Source organism: Panulirus ornatus, chromosome 56 (assembly GCF_036320965.1).
Source record: "Panulirus ornatus isolate Po-2019 chromosome 56, ASM3632096v1, whole genome shotgun sequence".
Lineage (NCBI taxonomy): Eukaryota > Metazoa > Arthropoda > Malacostraca > Decapoda > Palinuridae > Panulirus > Panulirus ornatus.
In genome coordinates, this window is record NC_092279.1 from 32,586,565 (window position 1) to 32,614,100 (window position 27,536).

The 27,536-nt window shown below is 42.6% G+C and overlaps 2 protein-coding genes and 1 pseudogene across 6 annotated transcripts in view; 1 reads left to right on the plus strand and 2 right to left on the minus strand.

Annotated features, from left to right (window-relative positions):
- Window positions 1-27,536, plus strand: part of LOC139766057 (cobalamin trafficking protein CblD) — a 204,282-nt gene that overhangs the window by 19,335 nt on the left and 157,411 nt on the right. The window contains exon 1 of one of the 5 annotated variants that reach the window (XM_071694209.1): window positions 11,680-11,885. The exons of 3 other annotated variants lie outside the window; for them this stretch is intronic. The gene's annotated coding sequence lies outside the window, so the exon portion shown is untranslated. Of the gene's footprint in view, window positions 1-11,679; window positions 11,886-17,452; window positions 17,473-27,536 lie in introns of those variants that run through there. One more of the 5 variants, XM_071694208.1, reaches the window with a different exon arrangement.
- Window positions 13,573-14,970, minus strand: LOC139765802 (uncharacterized; annotated as a pseudogene).
- On the minus strand, window positions 14,965-17,370 carry LOC139766056 (uncharacterized). Its single transcript, XM_071694204.1, is given in 2 exon segments — window positions 14,965-16,474; window positions 16,476-17,370. Coding segments are annotated over 2 exon segments (1,254 nt in total). The 5' UTR covers window positions 17,180-17,370; the 3' UTR covers window positions 14,965-15,924.

Genomic DNA, 27,536 nt, shown 5'->3' on the forward strand with positions numbered 1-27,536 from the left:
TTTTCCCTAACCCTCTCACTTTGCACACCACCTAGACCAAAACATCCTATATCTGCCACTCTATCATCAAACACATTCAACAAACCTTTAAAATACTCACTCCATCTCCTTCTCACATCACCACTACTTGTTATCACCTCCCCATTTGCGCCCTTCACTGAAGTTCCCATTTGCTCCCTTGTTTTACGCACTTTATTTACCTCCTTCCAGAACATCTTTTTATTCTCCCTAAAATTTAATGATACTCTCTCACCCCAACTCTCATTTGCCCTCTTTTTCACCTCTTGCACCTTTCTCTTGACCTCCTGTCTCTTTCTTTTATACATCTCCCACTCAATTGCATTTTTTCCCTGCAAAAATCGTCCAAATGCCTCTCTCTTCTCTTTCACTAATAATCTTACTTCTTCATCCCACCACTCACTACCCTTTCTAATCAACCCACCTCCCACTCTTCTCATGCCACAAGCATCTTTTGCGCAATCCATCACTGATTCCCTAAATACATCCCATTCCTCCCCCACTCCCCTTACTTCCATTGTTCTCACCTTTTTCCATTCTGTACTCAGTCTCTCCTGGTACTTCCTCACACAGGTCTCCTTCTCAAGCTCACTTACTCTCACCACCCTCTTCACCCCAACATTCACTCTTCTTTTCTGAAAACCCATACAAATCTTCACCTTAGCCTCCACAAGATAATGATCAGACATCCCTCCAGTTGCACCTCTCTGCACATTAACATCCAAAAGTCTCTCTTTCGCGCGCCTGTCAATTAACACGTAATCCAATAACGCTGTCTGGCCATCTCTCCTACTTACATACGTATACTTATGTATATCTCGCTTTTTAAGCCTGGTATTCCCAATCACCAGTCCTTTTTCAGCACATAAATCTACAAGCTCTTCACCATTTCCATTTACAACACTGAACACCCCATGTATACCAATTATATATATATATATATATATATATATATATATATATATATATATATATATATATATTTAATGTATGTATGACTCATTTATATATATATATTGTACATTTCCTTTTCCATAGCCAGAGGTTGAACCATTATGTGACGTTCATTTTTTCATTCATTTCAAGCTAAAAGTTTGTTTTCTAAATTGTTTCTTACATTTTTCATATGTATATATATGTATGTGTGTGTGTGTGTGTGCGTGTGTGTGTGTGTGTGTGTGTGTGTGTGTGTGTGTGTGTGTGTATATATATATGTATATTATCCCTGGGGATAGGGGTGAAAGAATACTTCCCACGTATTCCTCGCGTGTCGTAGAAAGCGACTAGAGGGGACGGGAGCAGGGGGCCGGAAATCCTCCCCTCCTTGTATTAACTTTCTAAAATGGGAAACAGAAGAGGGAGTCACGCGGGGAGTGCTCATCCTCCTCGAAGGCTCAGAGTGGGGTGCCTAAATGTGTGTGGATGTAACCAAGATGTGAAAAAAGGAGAGATAGGTAGTATGTTTGAGGAAAGGAACCTGGATGTTTTGGCTCTGAGTGAAACGAAGCTCAAGGGTAAAGGGGAAGAGTGGTTTGGAAATGTCTGGGGAGTGAAGTCAGGGGTTAGTGAGAGGACAAGAGCAAGGGAAGGAGTAGCAATACTCCTGAAACAGGAGTTGTGGGAGTATGTGATAGAATGTAAGAAAGTAAATTCTCGATTAATATGGGTAAAATTGAAAGTTGATGGAGAGAGGTGGGTGATTATTGGTGCATATGCACCTGGGCATGAGAAGAAAGATCATGAGAGGCAAGTGTTTTGGGAGCAGCTAAATGAGTGTGTTAGCGGTTTTGATGCACGAGACCGGGTTATAGTGATGGGTGATTTGAATGCAAAGGTGAGTAATGTGGCAGTTGAGGGAATAATTGGTATGCATGGGGTGTTCAGTGTTGTAAATGGAAATGGTGAAGAGCTTGTAGATTTATGTGCTGAAAAAGGACTGATGATTGGGAATACCTGGTTTAAAAAGCAAGATATACATAAGTATACTTATGTAAGTAGGAGAGATGGCCAGAGAGCGTTATTGGATTACGTGTTAATTGACAGGCGTGCGAAAGAGAGACTTTTGGATGTCAATGTGCTGAGAGGTGCAACTGGAGGGATGTCTGATCATTATCTTGTGGAGGCTAAGGTGAAGATTAGTATGGGTTTTCAGAAAAGAAGAGTGAATGTTGGGGTGAAGAAGGTGGTGAGAGTAAGTGAGCTTGGGAAGGAGACCTGTGTGAAGAAGTATCAGGAGAGACTGTGTACAGAATGGAAAAAGGTGAGAACAATGGAAGTAAGGGGAGTGGGGGAGGAATGGGATGTATTTAGGGAATCAGTGATGGATTGCGCAAAAGATGCTTGTGGCATGAGAAGAGTGGGAGGTGGGTTGATTAGAAAGGGTAGTGAGTGGTGGGATGAAGAAGTAAGAGTATTAGTGAAAGAGAAGAGAGAGGCATTTGGACGATTTTTGCAGGGAAAAAATGCAATTGAGTGGGAGAAGTATAAAAGAAAGAGACAGGAGGTCAAGAGAAAGGTGCAAGAGGTGAAAAAAAGGGCAAATGAGAGTTGGGGTGAGAGACTATCAGTAAATTTTAGGGAGAATAAAAAGATGTTCTGGAAGGAGGTAAATAGGGTGCGTAAGACAAGGGAGCAAATGGGAACTTCAGTGAAGGGCGTAAATGGGGAGGTGATAACAAGTAGTGGTGATGTGAGACGGAGATGGAATGAGTATTTTGAAGGTTTGTTGAATGTGTCTGATGACAGAGTGGCAGATATAGGGTGTTTGGGTCGAGGTGGTGTGCAAAGTGAGAGGGTTAGGGAAAATGATTTGGTAAACAGAGAAGAGGTAGTAAAAGCTTTGCGGAAGATGAAAGCCGGCAAGGCAGCAGGTTTGGATGGTATTGCAGTGGAATTTATTAAAAAAGGGGGTGACTGTATTGTTGACTGGTTGGTAAGGTTATTTAATGTATGTATGACTCATGGTGAGGTGCCTGAGGATTGGCGGAATGCGTGCATAGTGCCATTGTACAAAGGCAAAGGGGATAAGAGTGAGTGCTCAAATTACAGAGGTATAAGTTTGTTGAGTATTCCTGGTAAATTATATGGGAGGGTATTGATTGAGAGGGTGAAGGCATGTACAGAGCATCAGATTGGGGAGGAGCAGTGTGGTTTCAGAAGTGGTAGAGGATGTGTGGATCAGGTGTTTGCTTTGAAGAATGTATGTGAGAAATACTTAGAAAAGCAAATGGATTTGTATGTAGCATTTATGGATCTGAAGAAGGCATATGATAGAGTTGATAGAGATGTTCTGTGGAAGGTATTAAGAATATATGGTGTGGGAGGCAAGTTGTTAGAAGCAGTGAAAAGTTTTTATCGAGGATGTAAGGCATGTGTACGTGTAGGAAGAGAGGAAAGTGATTGGTTCTCAGTGAATGTAGGTTTGCGGCAGGGGTGTGTGATGTCTCCATGGTTGTTTAATTTGTTTATGGATGGGGTTGTTAGGGAGGTAAATGCAAGAGTCTTGGAAAGAGGGGCAAGTATGAAGTCTGTTGGGGATGAGAGAGCTTGGGAAGTGAGTCAGTTGTTGTTCGCTGATGATACAGCGCTGGTGGCGGATTCATGTGAGAAACTGCAGAAGCTGGTGACGGAGTTTGGTAAAGTGTGTGAAAGAAGAAAGTTAAGAGTAAATGTGAATAAGAGCAAGGTTATTAGGTACAGTAGGGTTGAGGGTCAAGTCAATTGGGAGGTGAGTTTGAATGGTGAAAAACTGGAGGAAGTGAAGTGTTTTAGATATCTGGGAGTGGATCTGTCAGTGGATGGAACCATGGAAGCGGAAGTGGATCATAGGGTGGGGGAGGGGGCGAAAATTTTGGGAGCCTTGAAAAATGTGTGGAAGTCGAGAACATTATCCCGGAAAGCAAAAATGGGTATGTTTGAAGGAATAGTAGTTCCAACAATGTTGTATGGTTGCGAGGCGTGGGCTATGGATAGAGTTGTGCGCAGGAGGATGGATGTGCTGGAAATGAGATGTTTGAGGACAATGTGTGGTGTGAGGTGGTTTGATCGAGTAAGTAACGTAAGGGTAAGAGAGATGTGTGGAAATAAAAAGAGCGTGGTTGAGAGAGCAGAAGAGGGTGTTTTGAAATGGTTTGGGCACATGGAGAGAATGAGTGAGGAAAGATTGACCAAGAGGATATATGTGTCGGAGGTGGAGGGAACGAGGAGAAGAGGGAGACCAAATTGGAGGTGGAAAGATGGAGTGAAAAGGATTTTGTGTGATCGGGGCCTGAACATGCAGGAGGGTGAAAGGAGGGCAAGGAATAGAGTGAATTGGAGCGATGTGGTATACAGGGGTTGACGTGCTGTCAGTGGATTGAATCAAGGCATGTGAAGCGTCCGGGGTAAACCATGGAAAGCTGTGTAGGTATGTATATTTCCGTGTGTGGACGTGTGTATGTACATGTGTATGGGGGGGGTTGGGCCATTTCTTTCGTCTGTTTCCTTGCGCTACCTCGCAAACGCGGGAGACAGCGACAAAGTATAAAAAAAAAAAAAAAATATATATATATATATATATATATATATATATATATATATATATATATATATATATATATATATATATATTTTTTTTTTGCTTTGTCGCTGTCTCCCGCGTTTGCGAGGTAGCGCAAGGAAACAGACGAAAGAAATGGCCCAACCCACCCCCATACACATGTATATACATACGTCCACACACGCAAATATACATACCTACACAGCTTTCCATGGTTTACCCCAGACGCTTCACATGCCTTGATTCAATCCACTGACAGCACGTCAACCCCGGTATACCACATCGCTCCAATTCACTCTATTCCTTGCCCTCCTTTCACCCTCCTGCATGTTCAGGCCCCGATCACACAAAATCTTTTTCACTCCATCTTTCCACCTCCAATTTGGTCTCTATCTTCTCCTCGTTCCCACCACCTCCGACACATATATCCTCTTGGTCAATCTTTCCTCACTCATTCTCTCCATGTGCCCAAACCATTTCAAAACACCCTCTTCTGCTCTCTCAACCACGCTCTTTTTATTTCCACACATCTCTCTTACCCTTACGTTACTTACTCGATCAAACCACCTCACACCACACATTGTCCTCAAACATCTCATTTCCAGCACATCCATCCTCCTGCGCACAACTCTATCCATAGCCCACGCCTCGCAACCATACAACACTGTTGGAACCACTATTCCTTCAAACATACCCATTTTTGCTTTCCGAGATAATGTTCTCGACTTCCACACATTCTTCAAGGCTCCCAGAATTTTCGCTCCCTCCCCCACCCTATGATCCACTTCCGCTTCCATGGTTCCATCCGCTGACAGATCCACTCCCAGATATCTAAAACACTTTACTTCCTCCAGTTTTTCTCCATTCAAACTTACCTCCCAATTGACTTGACCCCCAACCCTACTGTACCTAATAACCTTGCTCTTATTCACATTTACTCTTAACTTTCTTCTTTCACACACTTTACCAAACTTAGTCACCAGCTTCTGCAGTTTCTCACATGAATCAGCCACCAGCGCTGTATCATCAGCGAACAACAACTGACTCACTTCCCAAGCTCTCTCATCCCCAACAGACTTCATACTTGCCCCTCTTTCCAAAACTCTTCCATTCACCTCCCTAACAACCCCATCCATAAACAAATTAAACAACCATGGAGACATCACACACCCCTGCCGCAGACCTACATTCACTGAGAACCAATCACTTTCCTCTCTTCCTACACGTACACATGCCTTACATCCTCGATAAAAACTTTTCACCGCTTCTAACAACTTTCCTCCCACACCATATATTCTTAATACCTTCCACACAGCATCTCTATCAACTCTGTCATATGCCTTCTCCAGATCCATAAATGCTACATACAAATCCATTTGCTTTTCTAAGTATTTCTCACATACATTCTTCAAAGCAAACACCTGATCCACACATCCTCTACCACTTCTGAAACCACACTGCTCTTCCCCAATCTGATGCTCTGTACATGCCTTCACCCTCTCAATCAATATCCTCCCATATATATATTCCAAAAGAAGGAACAGAGGGGGCCAGGTGAGGATATTCCAAAAAAGGCCCAGTCCTCTGTTCTTAACGCTACCTCGCCAACGCGGGAAATGGCAAATAGTTTAAAAAAAAAAAAAATATATATATATATATATATATATATATATATATATATATATATATATATATATATATATATATATATATATGTGTGTATGTGTGTTTGATGATAGAGTGGCAGATATAGGGTATTTTGGTCGAGGTGGTGTGCAAAGTGAGAGGGTTAGGGGAAAATGATTTGGTAAACAGAGAAGAGGTAGTAAAAGCTTTGCGGAAGATGAAAGCCGGCAAGGCAGCAGGTTTGGATGGTATTGCAGTGGAATTGATTAAAAAAGGGGGTGACTGTATTATTGACTGGTTGGTAAGGTTATTTAATGTATATATGACTCATGGTGAGGTGCCTGAGGATTGGCGGAATGCGTGCATAGTGCCATTGTACAAAGGCAAAGGGGATAAGAGTGAGTGCTCAAATTACAGAGGTATAAGTTTGTTGAGTATTCCTGGTAAATTATATGGGAGGGTATTGATTGAGAGGGTGAAGGCATGTACAGAGCATCAGATTGGGGAAGAGCAGTGTGGTTTCAGAAGTGGTAGAGGATGTGTGGATCAGGTGTTTGCTTTGAAGAATGTATGTGAGAAATACTTAGAAAAGCAAATGGATTTGTATGTAGCATTTGTGGATCTGGAGACGGCATATGATAGAGTTGATAGAGATGCTCTGTGGAAGGTATTAAGAATATATGGTGTGGGAGGCAAGTTGTTAGAAGCAGTGAAAAGTTTTTATCGAGGATGTAAGGCATGTGTACGTGTAGGAAGAGAGGAAAGTGATTGGTTCTCAGTGAATGTAGGTTTGCGGCAGGGGTGTGTGATGTCTCCATGGTTGTTTAATTTGTTTATGGATGGGGTTGTTAGGGAGGTGAATGGAAGAGTTTTGGAAAGAGGGGCAAGTATGAAGTCTGTTGTGGATGAGAGAGCTTGGGAAGTGAGTCAGTTGTTGTTCGCTGATGATACAGCGCTGGTGGCTGATTCATGTGAGAAACTTCAGAAGCTGGTGACTGAGTTTGGTAAAGTGTGTGAAAGAAGAAAGTTAAGAGTAAATGTGAATAAGAGCAAGGTAATTAGGTACAGTAGGGTTGAGGGTCAAGTCAATTGGGAGGTAAGTTTGAATGGAGAAAAACTGGAGGAAGTAAAGTGTTTTAGATATCTGGGAGTGGATCTGGCAGCGGATGGAACCATGGAAGCGGAAGTGGATCATAGGGTGGGGGAGGGGGCGAAAATCCTGGGAGCCTTGAAAAATGTGTGGAAGTCGAGAACATTATCTCGGAAAGCGAAAATGGGTATGTTTGAAGGAATAGTGGTTGCGAGGCGTGGGCTATGGATAGAGTTGTGCGCAGGAGGTTGGATGTGCTGGAAATGAGGTGTTTGAGGACAGTATGTGGTGTGAGGTGGTTTGATCAAGTAAGTAACGTAAGGGTAAGAGAGGTGTGTGGAAATAAAAAGAGCGTGGTTGAGAGAGCAGAAGAGGGTGTTTTGAAATGGTTTAGGCACATGGAGAGAATGAGTGAGGAAAGATTGACCAAGAGGATATATGTGTCGGAGGTGGAGGGAACGAGGAGAAGTGGGAGACCAAATTGGAGGTGGAAAGATGGAGTGAAAAAGATTTTGTGTTGTCGGGGCCTGAACATGCAGGAGGGTGAAAGAAGGGCAAGGAATAGATTGAATTGGATCGATGTGGTATACCGAGGTTGACGTGCTGTCAGTGGATTGAATCAGGGCATGTGAAGCGTCTGGGGTAAACCATGGAAAGTTGTGTAGGTATGTATATTTGCGTGTGTGGACGTATGTATATACATGTGTATGGGGGTGGGTTGGGCCATTTCTTTCGTCTGTTTCCTTGCGCTACCTCGCAAACGCGGGAGACAGCAACAAAGCAAAAAATATATATATATATATATATATATATATATATATATATATATATATATATATATATATATATATATATATATATAATGTATATATCCATAGGGATGGGGAGAAAGAATAATTCCCATGTCTTACCCTGCGTGTTGTAAAACATAACATAAAGGGGAGTGGCAGGGGGCTGGAAATCCTCCTCTCCCTTTTTTTAATTTTACAAAAATAAGAAACAGAGAAGGGGACCAAGGAGAACATTCCTTTTAAGGCTCTCTCCTCTATCCTAAGTGCTGCCTTGCTAAAGTGGGAAATGGCGAATATATATATCATTATTTATTTTATTTATTTTACTTTGTCGCGGTCTCCCACGTTAGCGAGGTAGTACAAGAAAACAGACGAAAGAATGGCCTAACCCACCCACATACACATGCATATACATACATGTCCACACATGCAAATATACATACCTGTACATCTCAATGTATACATATATATATATACACACACAGACATATACATATATACACATGTACATAATTCATACTGTCTGCCTTTATTCATTCCCATCGCCACCTTGCCACACATAAAATAACAACCCCCTCCCCCCTCATGTGTGCAAGGTAGCGCAAGGAAAAGACAACAAAGGCCCCATTTGTTCACACTCAGTCTCTAGCTGTCATGTAATAATGCACCGAAACCACAGCTCCCTTTCCACATCCACACCCCACAGAACTTTCCATGGTTTACCCCAGACGCTTCACATGCCTTGGTTCAACCCATTGACAGCCCGTCGACCCCGGTATACCACATTGTTCCAATTCACTCTATTCCTTGCACGCTATTCACCCTCCTGCATGTTCAGGCCCGGATCACTCAAAATCTTTTTCACTCCATCTTTCCACCTCCAGTTTGGTCTACCACTTCTCGTTCCCTCCACCTCTGATACATATATCCTCTTGGTCAATCTTTCCTCACTCATTCTCTCCATGTGACCAAACCATTTCAAAACACCCTCTTCTGCTCTCTCAACCACACTCTTTTTATTACTACACATCTCTCTTACCCTTACATTACTTACTCGATCAATCCACCTCACACCACATATTGTCCTTAAACACCTCATTTCCAGCACATCCACCCTCCTGCGCACAACTCTATCCATAGCCTATGCCTTGCAACCATACAACATTGTTGGAACCACTATTCCTTCAAACATACCCATTTTTGCTTTCCGAGATAGTGTTCTCGACTTCCAAACATTCTTCAAGGCTTCCAAATTGCCCCCTCCCTCACCCTATGATTCACTTCCGCTTCCATGGTTCCATCCGCTGCCAAATCCACTCCCAGATATCTAAAACACTTCACTTCCTCCAGTTTTTCTCCATTCAAACTTACTTCCCAATTGACTTGACCCTCAACCCTACTGTACCTAATAACCTTGCTCTTATTCACATTTACTCTCAGCTTTCTTCTTTCACACACTTTACCAAACTCAGTTACCAGCTTCTGCAGTTTCTCACATGAATCAGCCACAAGCGCTGTATCCTTGGGGATAGGGGAGAAAAAACTTCCAACGCATTCCTCACGTGTCGTAGAAGGGGACTAAAGGGGACGGGAGCGGGGGGCTAGAAACCCTCCCCTCCTTGTATTTTAACTTTCTAAAAGGGGAAACAAAAGAAGGAGTCACGCGGGGAGTGCTCATTCTCCTTGAAGGCTCGGATTGGGGTGTGTAAATGTGTGTGGATGTAACCAAGATGAGAAAAAAGGAGAGATAGGTAGTATGTTTGAGGAAAGGAACCTGGATGTTTTGGCTATGAGTCAAACGAAGCTCAAGGGTAAAGGGGAAGAGTGGTTTGGGAATGTCTTGGGAGTAAAGTCAGGGGTTATTGAGAGGACAAGAGCAAGGGAAGGAGCAGCACTACTCCTGAAACAGGCATTGTGGGAGTATGTGATAGAGTGTAAGAAAGTAATCTCTAGATTGATATGGGTAAAACTGAAAGTTGATGGAGAGAGATGGGTGATTATTGGTGCATATGCACCTGGGCATGAGAAGAAAGGTCATGAGAGGCAAGTGTTTTGGGAGCAGCTGAATGATTGTGTTAGTGGTTTTGATGCACGAGACCGGGTTATAGTGATGAGTGATTTGAATGGAAAGGTGAGTAATGTGGCAGTTGAGGGAATAACTGGTATACATGGGGTGTTCAGTGTTGTAAATGGAAATGGTGAAGAGTTTGTAGATTTATATGCTGAAAAGGACTGGTGATTGGGAATACCTGGTTTAAAAAGAGATATACATAAGTATACGTATATAAGTAGGAGAGATGGTCAGAGAGCATTATTGGATTACGTGTTAATCGATAGGCGTGCGAAAGAGAGACTTTTGGATGTTAATGTGGTGAGAGGTGCAACTGGACGGGATGTCTGATCATTATCTTGTGGAGGCAAAGGTGAAGATTTGAAGAGGTTTTCAGAAAAGAAGAGAGAATGTTGGGGTGAAGAGAGTGATGAAGAGGGCAAATGAGAGTTGGGGTGAGAGGGTATCATAAAATTTTAGGGAGAATAAAAAGATGTTTTGGAAGGAGGTAAATAATATACGTAAGACAAGGGAACAAATGGGAACTTCAGTGAAGGGGGCTAATGGGGAGGTGATAACAAGTAGTGGTGATGTGAGAAGGAGGTGGAGTGAGTATTTTGAAGTTTTGTTGAATGTATTTGATGATAGAGTGGCAGATGTAGGGTGTTTTGGTCGAGGTGGTGTGTAAAGTGAGAGGGTTACGGAAAATGATTTGGTAAACAGAGAAGAGGTAATAAAAGCTTTGCAGAAGATGAAAGCTGGCAAGGCAGCGGGTTTGGATGGTATTGCAGTGGAATTTATAAAAAGAAGGGAGTGACTGTGTTGTTGACTGGTTGTTAAGGTTATTTAATGTATGTATGATTCATGGTGAGGTGCCTGAGGATTGGCGGAATGCTTGCATAGTGCCATTGTACAAAGGCAAAGGGGACAAAGGTGAGTGCTCAAATTACAGAGGTATAAGTTTGTTGAGTATTCCTGGCAAATTATATGGGAGGGTATTGATTGAGAGGGTAAAGGCATGTACAGAGCATCAGATTGGGGAAGAGCAGTGTGGTTTCAGAAGTGGTAGAGGATGTGTGGATCAGGTGTTTGCTTTGAGGAATGTATGTGAAAAATACTTAGAAAAGCAAATGGATTTGTATGTAGTATTTATGGATCTGGAGAAGGCATATGATAGAGTTGATAGAGATGCTCTTTGGAAGGTATTAAGAATATATGGTGTGGGAGGCAAGTTGTTAGAAGCAATGAAAAGTTTTTATCGAGGATGTAAGTCATGTGTACGTGTAGGAAGAGAGGAAAGTGATTGGTTCTCAGTGAATGTAGGTTTGCGACAGGGGTGTGTGATGTCTCGACAGTTGTTTAATTTTTTTATGGATGGGGTTGTTATGGAGGTGAATGCAAGAGTTTTGGAAAGAGGGGCAAGTATGCAGTCTGTTGTGGATGAGAGAGCTTGGGAAGTGAGTCAGTTGCTGTTTGCTGAGGAATCAAGTATGAAAATGAAATATTCAAATCACTTACAAGAGAATAACCATCTATTAATCAGCTCTTTCTTTTTGTTACAGTGTAAGAATAGAATGCAACACACTATATCATGATATCCAAGAGGAAAATGTGATACAGGTTTAGTATCTCTAATCCAAAATGCCTAGGACCTGAAGTGTTTCAGATATCGGAATATTTGGATATCCATAATGAGATACCATAGGGATGGGACCAAAGTCTAAACAGAGATCCATTTATATATCATATACACCTGATAGAAATAGCTTGAAGGTAATTCATACAATATTCTTTTATAATTTTGTGCATCAAACAAAGTTTGTGTGTGTTAACACTGAATTATCAGAAAGGTACGGTGTCACAACCTCAGCTGCCCATATTTATGTTACCTTCATTCCTGACTGAATTTCTGTGGTACTGATAAGGAATGATTTTATTACTTATTCACACATAAGTACTTTTTATTTTTTTATTTTGCTTTGTCGCTGTCTCCCGCGTTTGCGAGGTAGCGCAAGGAAACAGACGAAAGAAATGGCCCAACCCACCCCCATACACATGTATATACATACACGTCCAGACACGCAAATATACATACCTATACATCTCAATGTACACATATATACACACACAGACATATACATATATACACATGTACATAATTCATACTGTCTGCCTTTATTCATTCCCATCGCCACCTCGCCACACATGGAATAACATCCCCCTCCCCCCCTCATGTGTGCGAGATAGCGCTAGGAAAAGACAACAAAGGCCCCATTCGTTCACACTCAGTCCCTAGCTGCCACGTAATAATGCCCGAAACCACAGCTCCCCCTCCACATTCAGGCCTCACAGAACTTTCCATGGTTTTCCCCAGACGCTTCACATGCCCTGATTCAATCCATTGACAGCACGTCGACCCCGGTATACCACATCGATCCAATTCATTCTATTCCTTGCCCGCCTTTCACCCTCCTGCATGTTCAGGCCCCGATCACTCAAAATCTTTTTCACTCCATCTTTCCACCTCCAATTTGGTCTCCCACTTCTCCTCGTTCCCTCCACCTCCGACACAGAAGAGGATGTTTTGAAATGGTTTGAGGGACATAAGTACTTAATAGTTAAAAAATATGGAATTCCATTAATACAATGAAAAATTTGTAACACCATGTCGATGGTCAAAAGGTTTCAGATTTTGGAGCATTTGGATTTGGGATTTTCAGATTTGGGATACTCAACCTATATAGATTTTGGCAGATTAAAGTTTTAAGCCTATTTCAGTCATAATTGTACCCATCAAGAATAAGAATATACATTTTGGTAAATTATAGGAACAGTGAAAATCTGGAATATGTTGATACACGTATTGGAATGTTGTTTTAGTTTTTCATTTGAGAGAAAGTTCAGTTTACCTTTATGTGAAAAATAGTTGCAGATATTTTATATGCTTTGATATGATTACTGAAATACTTGTGGAGCACAATGTGGAGCATTATATTTCATTGAATGATATTACATATGGTGACAGTCGTGTATTAGGGGAATATTTAGGGTTAAGTAGGTTAGAAGTAGTTAATAAACTTGCTAGAAATCAACAGATTTTATGAAAATGTCGCCTAATTTCATTATTAGTCAAGATTTTATCTTGATTTTCAATGTACTAGACAAAATATGCCAGTAATGAGAGGCATGCATGGAATAGAGTGAATGAGAATTAATGAAGTACATGAGATACGCTTTGCCGCTTCACGCCACCAGACTTTAAAGAGTACGACCAACCACATGAAAGTAACTGAACATTTCGCACTGCTAGAAATATGTAAGCCACAAGACGCTACAGAGCGTAGGGTGGGAGAGGTGGGCATGTTAAAGCCCCCTTCTAGCAGAGGTGATTTGCTTCATAACATTCGAAGCACATTTCAACTGACCTACGGTAAGTCTCATGTACTTCATTAATTTTACGTCAGCAAATCACACCTCTGCTAGAGGTCGCTTTCCCATGAGGTTTTGAAGCCATGTGGGTGTCATACTGTAGACATGTAGAGAGGAGAAATGATACAAGCAGTAACCAACTGCAATATAGTAAGAAATTTACATAGCCATGGACCAGGTGACAAGAGACAACATCTCCTATGCAAACAAAATGAACAGACCATTGAAGGACAGCATCTTGGAAAGGATCGTAACTCCGGACAATCTCCTTGTCATAAAACTTGGCAAAAGTGGCAGCCCTGAACCACCCAGCCCTTGCCATGATGTATCAAATCGGTAGAGCCATGGCTTTGGCTTTCGATGCAGCTGCAGGCCGAACACTGCCCGCTGAATACTGGCTGGAGTCTATGCACGACAGAGAATGCACTGTTCGAATCCACCTTGCAAGTGTCCCTCGTTACATGCTTTTGGGGCTTGATAAAACTTAGGAGTAACTTCCCATTCTCCTGATGTGCAGAATTTCTGAACTCCTCTGTCCTAGCAATATACATTTTCAGTTTCACACACACACAATCTAATGTCAGTAGAATATGCTTTAAAGGTCACAAACCGCACATGGAACTTTGGCCTGCACTGTTTAATAGTTTCCCCTAACCAAACACAAACAGAAGCCTGCCCAAAACTAATATTCTTCAGCAACAAACAATGCAAAGTTTGTATTCTGGCAGCCTGCGTAAGTGCCATCAACATCACAAACTTCAGTGTTAAATCCTTTAAAGAGAGGGAGGACAAAGGATCCATGGCACGCAGATGCTGTAGCACCTGCTGAACATCCCAAGTTCTTGTATACCTAGGGACAGACGGCCGCAAGTTAAAAACTCCCTTTAAGAACCTGGTGACAAGAGGATGGCTGCCTGCACTGCAACCATCCACAGTAATCCCCAGGGAGGAGAGTGCACCCCTGGCAGTGTTGATTGAAGTATAAGTAACACCTCTGTGGAAAGTGACAGACAAAATTCACAATATTAGTTACAGTGGGAGCAAAGGGATCGATGTTCCGGCTACCACAAAACTGTAACCACCTGTTAATATGTGGCTGGTACTGCCTCGCAGTCGCAGGTCTCCAGGAGGCAAGGATGATGTCCGCATCTGCCTGAGAAATGCCCATGTCTCACAGACGTTGCCGGATAAGAGGCAAGCCATCAGTCGGGTGTGTCGGAGAATGGGGTGTTCCTCCTCCGTCGATGGGTGACGCAAGACGTGTGCCCCCCTTGGAATCAGCCGTGGTTCCTTGACCAGCAAAGTGAGTAGAGTCCCCATCCAGGGCTGGGACGGCCAGAGAGGCAATACCATCCACCCCTTCGCTGACTCTGCTCGAATTTTCTGTAGGCACCTGGCAATCAGCGCAAAGGGTGGGAAAAGGTAGAGTAGTTCAAACTGATACCAGCAGATAGAAAAGGCATCAGAATGTTCTGCATCTGGGTCAGGTTTCCAGGAGCAGAAACGAGTCACGTGAGCATTCAGTGTAGAAGCAAAGAGATCAATGCTCGGAACCCCAAATACTTCAGAGAGGGCCCTAAAGAGTTCTTCATTCAATTTCCACTCATGCCTGTCATTGAATGTCCGAGATGCAGCGTCTGCCATGAGATTGACTTTACCCGGTACATGAGAGCAGGTAAGCCAGATATCATTCACCGGACACCACTCCCAAAGGTCACGGCAAATGTCATTACACAGAGAGGACCGTGTGCCGCCCATTTCATTGACATAGGTCACCGCCGTCGTGTTATCACATAACACCCGAACATGTCGTCCTTTGAGAAGAGATGCAAATGAGCGCACTACCAGGGAGATGGCTTTGAGTTCCTTTGCATTAATGTGCAAGGCAGATTCTGATAATGACCATCTCCCATTAACTTTTTGTTGTTTGAGGTGGCCACCCCAACCTAAATTTGATGCATCAGTATACAGAGGCCATGAAGACTGCTGTTAACAAGATGAATCGCCTGCTCAAAATTTTCCATCTTGAAGTTTTTGTACTCAAAAAATTTATTAAATTTTTCCCGGTTAAGGATCATCCTAAACCCACCATCCTTCTTCCGTCTTCAGAAAATAGGGAAAAGAATCTGCCCCTCCTGTCTCTGGGTCTCCTTGATAACCCCCAGACTCAAAAGCTGTACAATTTCCTGGCAAACAATTTCCTTTTCCTCGACATTAAGCACATACTCAACTTCTTCAGCAAATAAAGGACCAATGTTAGCAACATCAATATCTAAATGACAATGCTGAACAATATCTAAAATATTTGGATCACTGGTAATAGCATGCCACTCATGTACAAAGTAGTGAAGTCTGCCAGCTTGAAAAGGATGAATCACCTCAGTTACTGCCGGGGATTGTGACCCCGGCCTCGGGAGTTTTTTGTCACAGGACCCTGCCGTGAGAAGGGTTGCCGGTGCTCACTCCGGGGACCATGCGTGCGTAGGCCATATGGATGAAACCTGGCCATAAAACCCCTGTATGGCAGTCTCCCAGAAGAGCCCCTAAATTTGCCAGGACCAAACTTCGAGGTAGAGAGCGGTTTCCTTGGAGCAATCTTACTCCTTAACTTTTCAGACTCCGCAATGTGCTTGGCTGAGAGTGAGACATCATCCCCAAACGGAAGACGAGTCATGGGCACCTTGTCTGAACAGAGGTGAGCATACTTGTGGTTAATTTCGCGCTTGATGATGAACCGGCGAGTCAGGTTATTCTTGTGATTAGCATGACCCAGGAGTGCCAGGGCACCATTAAGCATGCCCACATCCCGGGCAACATCTGGTTGGCTAGTCTGGGCGATCTTGTCAAGCAGTATGAGTGACTTAGTCAAAATTGTGGCAGTCGTAATAATGTCTTTCCCAACATCCTTTAAACGGAAGTCTGCCTTCTTGGCCTGTCTTCAGTGCATCTAAAACTTGCAAGTTGCAATCCACGGGCGCTAAGGCATGGCAGTTATCTGGCCTCTTGGCTGCAGCATCCTCCAAAATCTCCTTATACTCCTCCTCTCGCAAGTCGTGAGCAAATACATGGTTAACCATATCGGCAACATGCTGGTCAATGCCATCAGACACCTCATCCACAGGACCGTAAGCCCTGGCGCACTGCAGGAGAACACTGTCAGGCCGCCCGTCATTCTGAGAGACACAATCATCACTGGAAAGGTAATGCTCAGCTGGAATAAAGCCCGAAAAACCCGTGGGCGAGCGCGAGGGAGGCACCACCTGGCTAGAAAGGCCAATGTTTACATCGGCGGCCGCCGCGGCGTCATCAGTCCCCCGACTGGGGCCTAAGTTCCTTTTCTCCTTCAATTTCTCCACATCACCACGTAAAGCAGCCAAAGCGTCCATCACCATGTTCCAGGGCGGCGCAGGTGCCTCATCCCGTGAGGTAGAAGGCAAGGAACGTGTGTGCTGGGAAGCAGAGTCACCACCATCACCAGTGACGTGACCATGGGGCCTATTGTCACCGCCCTGAAGAGCCTCCCGCTGAGAAAGGCTGCTCCTGGAGCTAGTCCTATGCGAGGAGCCTTTCATCACATGCCTGGCATGTTCAGAATCGCCCTCCTTACTCGACCTCCGTATGCCCGGGACATCCGACATGGCGGCGGCGATAGCAAGGCGGCGGTGCAGGTCAGTGTGAGAGTCGTCAACTCCACAAGTGCATCAACAACGCACTACTCTCCCCGATCCTTAACGGATCACGGATGGTGTTGCCGCCAGCCCCAAACTGGGTGACAGGCTGTGGCAAAGCCTTTCCGCTCCAGAGGGATCACGGGAAGAAGGCTGCCAAGCTCGCAGCTGCAGAAAACCGTCTGGACGGCGCGAAGGAAGCACAGCAACTGGTGGCGTGAAGCGGCAAAGCTTATCTCATGGGAAAGCGATCTCTAGCAGAGGTGTGATTTGCTGACGTAAAATTATGTGGTATACCGGGGTCGATGTGCTGCCTGCCAGTGGACTGAATTAGGGCATGTGAAGCATCTGTGGTAAACCATGGAAAGGTCTGTGGGGCCTGGATATGGATTGAGAGCCGTGGTTTCAGTGCATTACACATGACAGCTAGAGATGAGTAGGAACAAATGTTGCCTTTTTCATCTGTTTTCCTGGTGCAGCCTTGCTGAAGAGGGGGTAGTGAGGCTGTTTCCTGTGGGACAGGGTAGCACCAGGAATGGATGAAGGTTTAATTTAAAGCCCCTTTGGTAGCACAAAGGCCATTAGAGTGGCTTGGTGGCAAACAGAACCTAAGAGACAAAATGAAGGTTTAATTCAAAGTCCCTTTGGCGGCGCCAAAGACCATTAAAATCGCTTGGCGGCATGCAGAATCAAGGAGGAAAATTGAACAAGCAAGTATGAATATGTACATGTGTATATATGTATATGTCTGTGTATGTTGTATGTATATGTTGATATGTATATGTATATATATGTGCATATGTGGGCGTTTATGTATGTGTGTATGAGTGGATGGACCATTCTTTCTTTGTTTCCTGGTGCTACTTCGCTGATGCAGGAAACTGTGATCAAGCATGATAAGTGAATGAATGAATGATTATGAATATGCACCATTGAATCTGTACAAGCAAATGATATGGCATGAATATAATGTTGGTGTACTTTTGATATCATTTTGACTATTAGGTGAGGTTAGATAAGGATTTCATAAGTTCTGTACATTTTACAAGTGTATCATCCACTGTTATGTTGATCAACCTCATATTTTCCAAAATGTGTATAACCCATATCACCTTTTTTGATGTCGGTCAGTAAGATGTAAAGCTCTAAATCAGCCAACAGGTATTTCTTATGTAACCTTTTTCAAAGGCTAGTTTTGATGTAAAGCTAAACTTTATTGTTTGTTTCGAAGTCAGACATACCACATTGGCATCCATGGGACATCAAAATATAGCCAAGAGGAAGAGAATGCAGTGATTATGAACTTATTGATGACACTGTACTAAACCAGTGTTGTTTTTGTAGGTTATATTAGCAGCAGGTTTGAGCATTTCTTCGTTTTTATGACCCCATTTATTCCCAGTTATGATATACAAAACCAGTGTTGTCTTTGCAGGTTATGTGAGCATCATGTTTCAGAATTTTTTCATTTCTATGACCCCACTTATTCCCTAAGCTCATAGTTCCACCCATTGTTGCATGCTTAGTATTACAGGATAAAAAGTATTGGTGAAAATCAGGCTCCTCTGCTTTAAATCATGTACATTAAACCCTTGATTTAATGGACAAATCGGGGGAGGGGGTATCCATTAATGCTAAAAGTCCGTTAAATTGAGAATGTAACCTATGGGCCATTTTTTAATACAATATACAATAATACAATATACATTTCACATGCTTTCTTTTAACTCCTCTGTCACTTGATGCCATTTTGAATTGTAAGGATTGCAAAATTATTTAATAAAGCTTTATCACAGTTCTCTGTATACAACCTGACCACACGGTATCTTCAGACAGACTGAGACCAAAGCAAAGTGAGTATTATCTTACACTACCAAAAACAAGTGCAACGTGAAATGCACATGGTGCAGTGTTTGAGATTTTTATTTTTTTGTTTTTTAAATTATTATTATTAATGTATCATTATTTGCCCAATCCGTTAAATCTGAAATCTGTTAAACTGGGGTTCATTAAATCAAGAGTTTACTGTATACTAATTATGAGCCCATATTTATGAGTCTTATTCAAATCCATGAGATATATCTTTGGTGTCCATTCACTGGAACGTAAATGTTGCTGTACCACATTAGCAATTTTGTGAACTTACCCAATAGAAGAAATGTTGAAAACTTAAAAGAAAAAATGGATGAATTGGTTAGTATAGAAAGAAGAAATATCTACCTTTTGATATTAGATGAATGTTTTGTATTAGTAGTTTAGTGTTTGGATGACTGAATGAGTGGTGGAGCATGATTTGACCTGTATGCTGTTCAGTTGATATTGATGAATATAAGGGTAATTGATGTAGGGAAAATGTAGGTTTATTTGATATAAAAGTAAGTGGAACACTTAAACAATCAACAGAACACATGCATTGAAACAGCCCCTTGATATGCTGTATTGATTTGTTCTCCTGTGGTGGTGTAGTATTTAGAGAACAGAGTAAAAGCTGTGGGGCATAATTCATGGCATGAGGTGCCCGAGGATTGGCGGAATGCATGCATAGTGCCATTGTACAAAGGCAAAGGGGATAAAGGTGAGTGCTCAAATTACAGAGGTATAAGTTTGTTGAGTATCTCTGGGAAATTATATGGGAGGGTATTGATTGAGAGGGTGAAGGTATGTACAGAGCATCAGATTGAGGAAGAGCAGTGTGGTTTCATAAGTGGTAGAGGATGTGTGGATCAGCTGTTTGCTTTGTAGAATGTATGTGAGAAATACTTAGAAAAGCAAATGGATTTGTATGTAGCATTTATGGATCTGGACAAGGCATATGATAAAGTTGATAGAGATGCTCTGTGGAAGGTATTAAGAATATTATGGTGTGGGAGGCAAGTTGTTAGAAGCAGTGAAAAGTTTTTATTGAGGATGTAAGGCATGTGTACAAGTAGGAAGAGAGGAAAGTGATTGGTTCTCAGTGAATGTCGGTTTGCGGCAGGGGTGTATGATGTCTCCATGGTTGTTTAATTTGTTTATGGATGGGGTTGTTAGGGAGATGAGTGCAAGAGTTTTGGAGAGAGGGGCAAGTATGCAGTCTGTTGTGGATAAGAGAGCTTGGGAAGTGAGTCAGTTGTTGTTCACTGATGATACAGCGCTGGTGGCTGATTCGGGTGAGAAACTGCAGAAGGTGGTGACTGAGTTTTGTAAAGTGTGTGAAAGAAGAAAGCTGAGAGTAAATGTAATTAAGAGCAAGGTTATTTGGTAGAGTAGGATTGAGGGACAAGTCAGTTGGGAGGTAAGTTTGACTGGAGAAAAACTGGAGGAAGTGAAGTGTTTTAGATATCTGGGAGTGGATTTGGCAGCGGATGGAACCATGTAAGTGGAAGTGAGTCACAGGGTGGGGGAGGGGGTGAAAGTTCTGAAAGTGTTGAAAAATGTGTGGAAGGCGAGAACATTATGTCGGAAAGCAAAAATGGGTATGTTTGAAGGAATAGTGGTTTTAACAATGTTGTATGGTTGCAAGGCATGGGCTATAGATAGAGTTGTGTGGAGGAAGGTGGATGTGCTGGAAATGAGATGTTTGAGGACAATATGTGGTATGGGGTGGTTTGATCGAGTAAGTAATGAAAGGGTAAGAGAGATGTGTGGTAATAAAAAGAGTGTGGTTGAGAGAGCAGAAGAGGGTGTTTTGAAATGGTTTGGTCGCATGGAGAGAATGAGTGGGGAAAGATTGACCAGGAGGATATATGTGTCAGAGGTGGAGGGAACGAGGAGAAGTGGGAGACCAAATTGGAGGTGGAAAGATGGAGTGAAAAAGATTTTGAGTGATTGGTGCCTGAACATGCAGGAGGGTGAGAGGCGTGCAAGGAATATAGTGAATTGGAACGATGTGGTATACCGGGGTCGATGTGCTGTCAATGGATTGAACCAGGACTTTTGAAGTGTCTGAGGTAAACCATGGAAAGTTTTGTGGGGCCTGGATGTGGAAAGGGAGCTGTGGTATCGGTGCATTATACATGACAGCTAGACACTGAGTGTGAACGAATATGGCCTTTGTTGTCTTTTCTTAGCGCTACTTCACGTGCATTTGGGGGAGGGGGTTGTCATTTCATAGTGTCGGGGTGGCGATGTGATGAATAAAGGAATGAATAAAGGAAGCAAGTATGAATTATGTACATGTGTATATATGTATAAGTCAGTGTATGTATATATATGTATACGTTGAAATGTATAGGTATATATATGTGTGTGTGTGGACGGATATATATATATATAGATATATATCACTGTAGCCTCCACAAGATAATGATCAGACATCCCTCCAGTTGCACCTCTCAGCACATTAACATCCAAAAGTCTCTCTTTCGCGCGCCTGTCAATTAACACGTAATCCAATAACGCTCTCTGGCCATCTCTCCTACTTACATACGTATACTTATGTATATCAAGCTTTTTAAACCAGGTATTCCCAATCACCAGTCCTTTTTCAGCACATAAATCTACAAGCTCTTCACCATTTCCATTTACAACACTGAACACCCCATGTATACCAGTTATTCCCTCAACTGCCACATTACTCACCTTTGCATTCAAATCACCCATCACTATAACCCGGTCTCGTGCATCAAAACCACTAACACACTCATTCAGCTGCTCCCAGAACACTTGCCTCTCATGATCTTTCTTCTCATGCCCAGGTGCATATGCACCAATAGGTACCCATCTCTCTCCATCAACTTTCAGTTTTACCCATATTAATTGAGAATTTACTTTCTTACATTCTATCACATACTCCTACAACTCCTGTTTCAGGAGTACTGCTACTTCTTCCCTTGCTCTTGTCCTCTCCTTAACCCCTGACTTTACTCCCAAGACATTTCCAAACCACTCTTCCCCTTTACCCTTGAGCTTCGTTTCACTCAGAGCCAAAACATCCAGGTTCCTTTCCTCAAACATACTACCTATCTCTCCTTTTTTCACATCTTGGTTACATCCACACACATTTAGACACCCCAGTCTGAGCCTTCGAGGAGGATGAGCACTTTCCCGCGTGACTCCTTCTTCTGTTTCCCATTTTAGAAAGTTAAAAAATACAAGGAGGGGAGGATTTCTGGCCCCCCGCTCCCGTCCCCTCCAGTCGCCCCCTACGACACGCGAGGAACGCGCGGGAAGCATTCCCTCACCCCTAGCCCCAGGGACAATTCACATGTATATACATATATATATATATATATATATACATACACATACATACGCACATATACACACACACACACATATACATATATAAACTTATGAAAAATGTAAGAAACAATTTAGAAAACTGAAACTTCTAGCTTGAAATGAAATGAAAAAATGAATGTCACATAATGGTTCAACCTCTTGCTATGGAAAAAGGGAAATGTATAATTTATTTACACAAACGTCAATAGCAGTTCTCATCAATTTAACCACTGTATCAATAAGCTTCAATGTCTAAGCTACATTTTTTCTAATTTCACTATTATCTTGTCAAAGCACCATGTATAATTTATTTACACAAACGTCAATAGCAGTTCTCATCAATTTAACCACTGTATCAATAAGCTTCAATGTCTAAGCTACATTTTTTCCAATTTCACTATTATCTTGTCAAAGCACCATGTATGAAAACTATCACTCCAGTAACACAACTATAAACATTTACTTCCCCTTTAAAAAAGTTCTGGGGAAGTCTGTTTCGATACACTGCGGGACACTCTACCACCTGGCGAGGTTTGTGTTGCAATGGTTCTTGATGGGTTTTCAGAACAGAAGAGTGAATGTTGGGGTGAAGAGGGTGGTGAGAGTAAGTGAGCTTGGGAAGGAGACTTGTGTGAGGAAGCACCAGGAGAGACTGAGTACAGAATGGAAAAAGGTGAGAACAATGGAAGTAAGGGGAGTGGGGGAGGAATGGGATGTATTTAGGGAATCAATGATGGATTGCGCAAAAGATGCTTGTGGCATGAGAAGAATGGGAGGTGGATTGATTAGAAAGGGTAGTGAGTGGTGGGATGAAGTAAGATTATTAGTGAAAGAGAAGAGGGAGGCATTTGGACGATTTTTGCAGGGAAAAAATGCAATTGAGTGGGAGATGTATAAAAGAAAGAGACAGGAGGTCAAGAGAAAGGTGCAAGAGGTGAAAAAGAGGGCAAATGAGAGTTGGGGTGAGAGAGTATCATTGAATTTTAGGGAGAATAAAAAGATGTTCTGGAAGGAGGTAAATAAAGTGCGTAAGACAAGGGAGCAAATGGGAACTTCAGTGATGGGCGCAAATGGGGAGGTGATAACAAGTAGTGGGGATGTGAGAAGGAGATGGAGTGAGTATTTTGAAGGTTTGTTGAATGTTTGATGATAGAGTGGCAGATATAGGGTGTCTTGGTCGAGGTGGTGTGCAAAGTGAGAGGGTTAGGGAAAATGATTTGGTAAACAGAGAGGAGGTAGTAAAAGCTTTGGGGAAGATGAAAGCCGGCAAGGCAGCAGGTTTGGAAGGTATTGCAGTTGAATTTATTAAAAAAGGGGGTGACTGTATTATTGACTGGTTGGTAAGGTTATTTAATGTATGTATGACTCATGGTGAGGTGCCTGAGGATTGGCGGAATGCGTGCATAGTGCCATTGTACAAAGGCAAAGGGGATAAGAGTGAATGCTCAAATTACAGAGGTATAAGTTTGTTGAGTATTCCCGGTAAATTATATGGGAAGGTATTGATTGAGAGGGTGAAGGCATGTACAGAGCATCAGATTGGGGAAGAGCAGTGTGGTTTCATAAGTGGTAGAGGATGTGTGGATCAGGTGTTTGCTTTGAAGAATGTATGTGAGAAATACTTAGAAAAGCAAATGGATTTGTATGTAGCATTTATGGATCTGGAGAAGGCATATGATAGAGTTGATAGAGATGCTCTGTGGAAGGTATTAAGAATATATGGTGTGGGAGGCAAGTTGTTAGAAGCAGTGAAAAGTTTTTATCGAGGATGTATGGCATGTGTACGTGTAGGAAGAGAGGAAAGTGATTGGTTCTCAGTGAATGTAGGTTTGCGGCAGGGGTGTGTGATGTCTCCATGGTTGTTTATTTTGTTTATGGATGGGGTTGTTAGGGAGGTAAATGCAAGAGTTTTGGAAAGAGGGGCAAGTATGAAGTCTGGTGGGGATGAGAGAGCTTGGGAAGTGAGTCAGTTGTTCGCTGATGATACAGCGCTGGTGGCTGATTCATGTGAGAAACTGCAGAAGCTGGTGACTGAGTTTGGTAAAGTGTGTGAAAGAAGAAAGTTAAGAGTAAATGTGAATAAGAGCAAGGTTATTAGGTACAGTAGGGTTGAGGGACAAGTCAATTGGGAGGTAAGTTTGAATGGAGAAAAACTGGAGGAAGTAAAGTGTTTTAGATATCTGGGAGTGGATTTGGCAGCGGATGGAACCATGGAAGCAGAAGTGGATCATAGGGTGGGGGAGGGGGCAAAAATCCTGGGAGCCTTGAAGAATGTGTGGAAGTCGAGAACATTATCTCGGAAAGCAAAAATGGATATGTTTGAAGGAATAGTGGTTCCAACAATGTTGTATGGTTGCGAGGCATGGGCTATGGATAGAGTTGTGCACAGGAGGATGGATGTGCTGGAAATGAGATGTTTGAGGACAATGTGTGGTGTGAGGTGGTTTGATCGAGTAAGTAACGTAAGGGTAAGAGAGATGTGTGGAAATAAAAAGAGCATGGTTGAGAGAGCAGAAGAGGGTGTTTTGAAATGGTTTGGGCACATGGAGAGAATGAGTGAGGAAAGATTGACCAAGAGTATATATGTGTCGGAGGTGGAGGGAACGAGAAGTGGGAGACCAAATTGGAGGTGGAAAGATGGAGTGAAAAAGATTTTGTGTGATCGGGGCCTGAACATGCAGGAGGGTGAAAGGAGGGCAAGGAATAGAGTGAATTGGATTGATGTGGTATACTGGGGTTGACGTGCTGTCAGTGGATTGAATCAGGGCATGTGCAGTGTCTGGGGTAAACCATGGAAAGATGTGTAGGTATGTATATTTGCGTGTGTGGACGTATGTATATACTTGTGTATGGGGGTGGGTTGGGCCATTTCTTTCGTCTGTTTCCTTGTGCTACCTCGCAAACGCGGGAGATAGCGACAAAGCAAAAAAAAAAGAAAAATATATATATATATATATATATATATATATATATATATATATATATATATATATATATATATGTAGTGAGTGGTGGGATTAAGAAGTAAGATTATTAGTGAAAGAGAAGAGAGAGGCATTTGGACGATTTATGCAGGGAAAAAATGCAATTGAGTGGGAGATGTATAAAAGAAAGAGACAGGAGGTCAAGAGAAAGGTGCAAGAGTTGAAAAAGAGGGCAAATGAGAGTTGGGGTGAGAGAGTATCATAAAATTTTAGGGAGAATAAAAAGATGTTCTGGAAGGAGGTAAATAAAGTGCAAAAGACAAGGGAGCAAATGGGAACTTCAGTGAAGGGCGCAAAAGGGGAGGTGATAACAAGTAGTGGTGATGTGAGAAGGAGATGGAGTGAGAGTTTTGAAGGTTTGTTGAATGGGTTTGATTATAGAGTGGCAGATATAGGGTGTTTTGGTCGAGGTGGTGTGCAAAGTGAGAGGGTTAGGGAAAATAATTTTGGTAAACAGGGAAGAGGTAGTAAAAGCTTTGCAGAAGATGAAAGCCGGCAAGGCAGCAGGTTTGGATGGTATTGCAGTGGAATTTATTAAAAAACAGGGTGACTGTATTATTGACTGGTTGGTAAGGTTATTTAATGTATGTATGACTCATGGTGAGGTGCCTGAGGATTGGTGGAATGCGTGCAAAGTGCCATTGTACAAAGGCAAAGGGGATAAGAGTGAGTGCTCAAATTACAGAGGTATAAGTTTGTTGAGTATTCCTGGTAAATTATATGGGAGGGTATTGATTGAGAGGGTGAAGGCATGTACAGAGCATCAGATTGGGGAAGAGCAGTGTGGTTTCATAAGTGGTAGAGGATGTGTGGATCAGGTGTTTGCTTTGAAGAATGTATGTGAGAAATACTTAGAAAAGCAAATGGATTTGTATGTAGCATTTATGGATCTGGAGAAGGCATATGATAGAGTTGATAGAGATGCTCTGTGGAAGGTATTAAGAATATATGGTGTGGGAGGCAAGTTGTTAGAAGCAGTGAAAAGTTTTTATCGAGGATGTAAGGCATGTGTACGTGTAGGAAGAGAGGAAAGTGATTGGTTCTCAGTGAATGTAGGTTTGCGGCAGGGGTGTGTGATGTCTCCATGGTTGTTTAATTTGTTTATGGATGGGGTTGTTATGGAGGTGAATGCAAGAGTTTTGGAAAGAGGGGCAAGTATGAAGTCTGTTGGGGATGAGAGAGCTTGGGAAGTGAGTCAGTTGTTGTTCGCTGATGATACAGCGCTGGTGGCTGATTCATGTGAGAAACTGCAGAAGCTGGTGACTGAGTTTGGTAAAGTGTGTGAAAGAAGAAAGTTAAGAGTAAATGTGAATAAGAGCAAGGTTATTAGGTACAGTAGGGTTGAGGGTCAAGTCAATTGGGAGGTAAGTTTGAATGGAGAAAAACTGGAGGAAGTAAAGTGTTTTAGATATTTGGGAGTGGATCTGGCAGCAGATGGGACCATGGAAGCGGAAGTGGATCGTAGGGTGGGGGAGGGGGCGAAAATTCTGGGAGCCTTGAAGAATGTGTGGAAGTCGAGAACATTATCTCGGAAAGCAAAAATGGGTATGTTTGAAGGAATAGTGGTTCCAACAATGTTGTATGGTTGCGAGGCGTGGGCTATGGATAGAGTTGTGCACAGGAGGATGGATGTGCTGGAAATGAGATGTTTGAGGACAATGTATGGTGTGAGGTGGTTTGATCGAGTAAGTAACGTAAGGGTAAGAGAGATGTGTGGAAATAAAAAGAGCATGGTTGAGAGAGCAGAAGAGGGTGTTTTGAAATGGTTTGGGCACATGGAGAGAATGAGTGAGGAAAGATTGACCAAGAGGATATATGTGTCGGAGGTGGAGGGAACGAGGAGAAGTGGGAGACCAAATTGGAGGTGGAAAGATGGAGTGAAAAAGATTTTGTGTGATCGGGGCCTGAACATGCAGGAGGGCGAAAGGAGGGCAAGGAATAGAGTGAATTGGATCGATATGGTATACCAGGGTTGACGTGCTGTCAGTGGATTGAATCAGGGCATGTGAAGCGTCTGGGGTAAACCATGGAAAGCTGTGTAGGTATGTATATTTGCGTGTGTGGACGTATGTATATACATGTGTATGGGGGTGGGTTGGGCCATTTCTTTCGTCTGTTTCCTTGCGCTACCTCGCAGACGC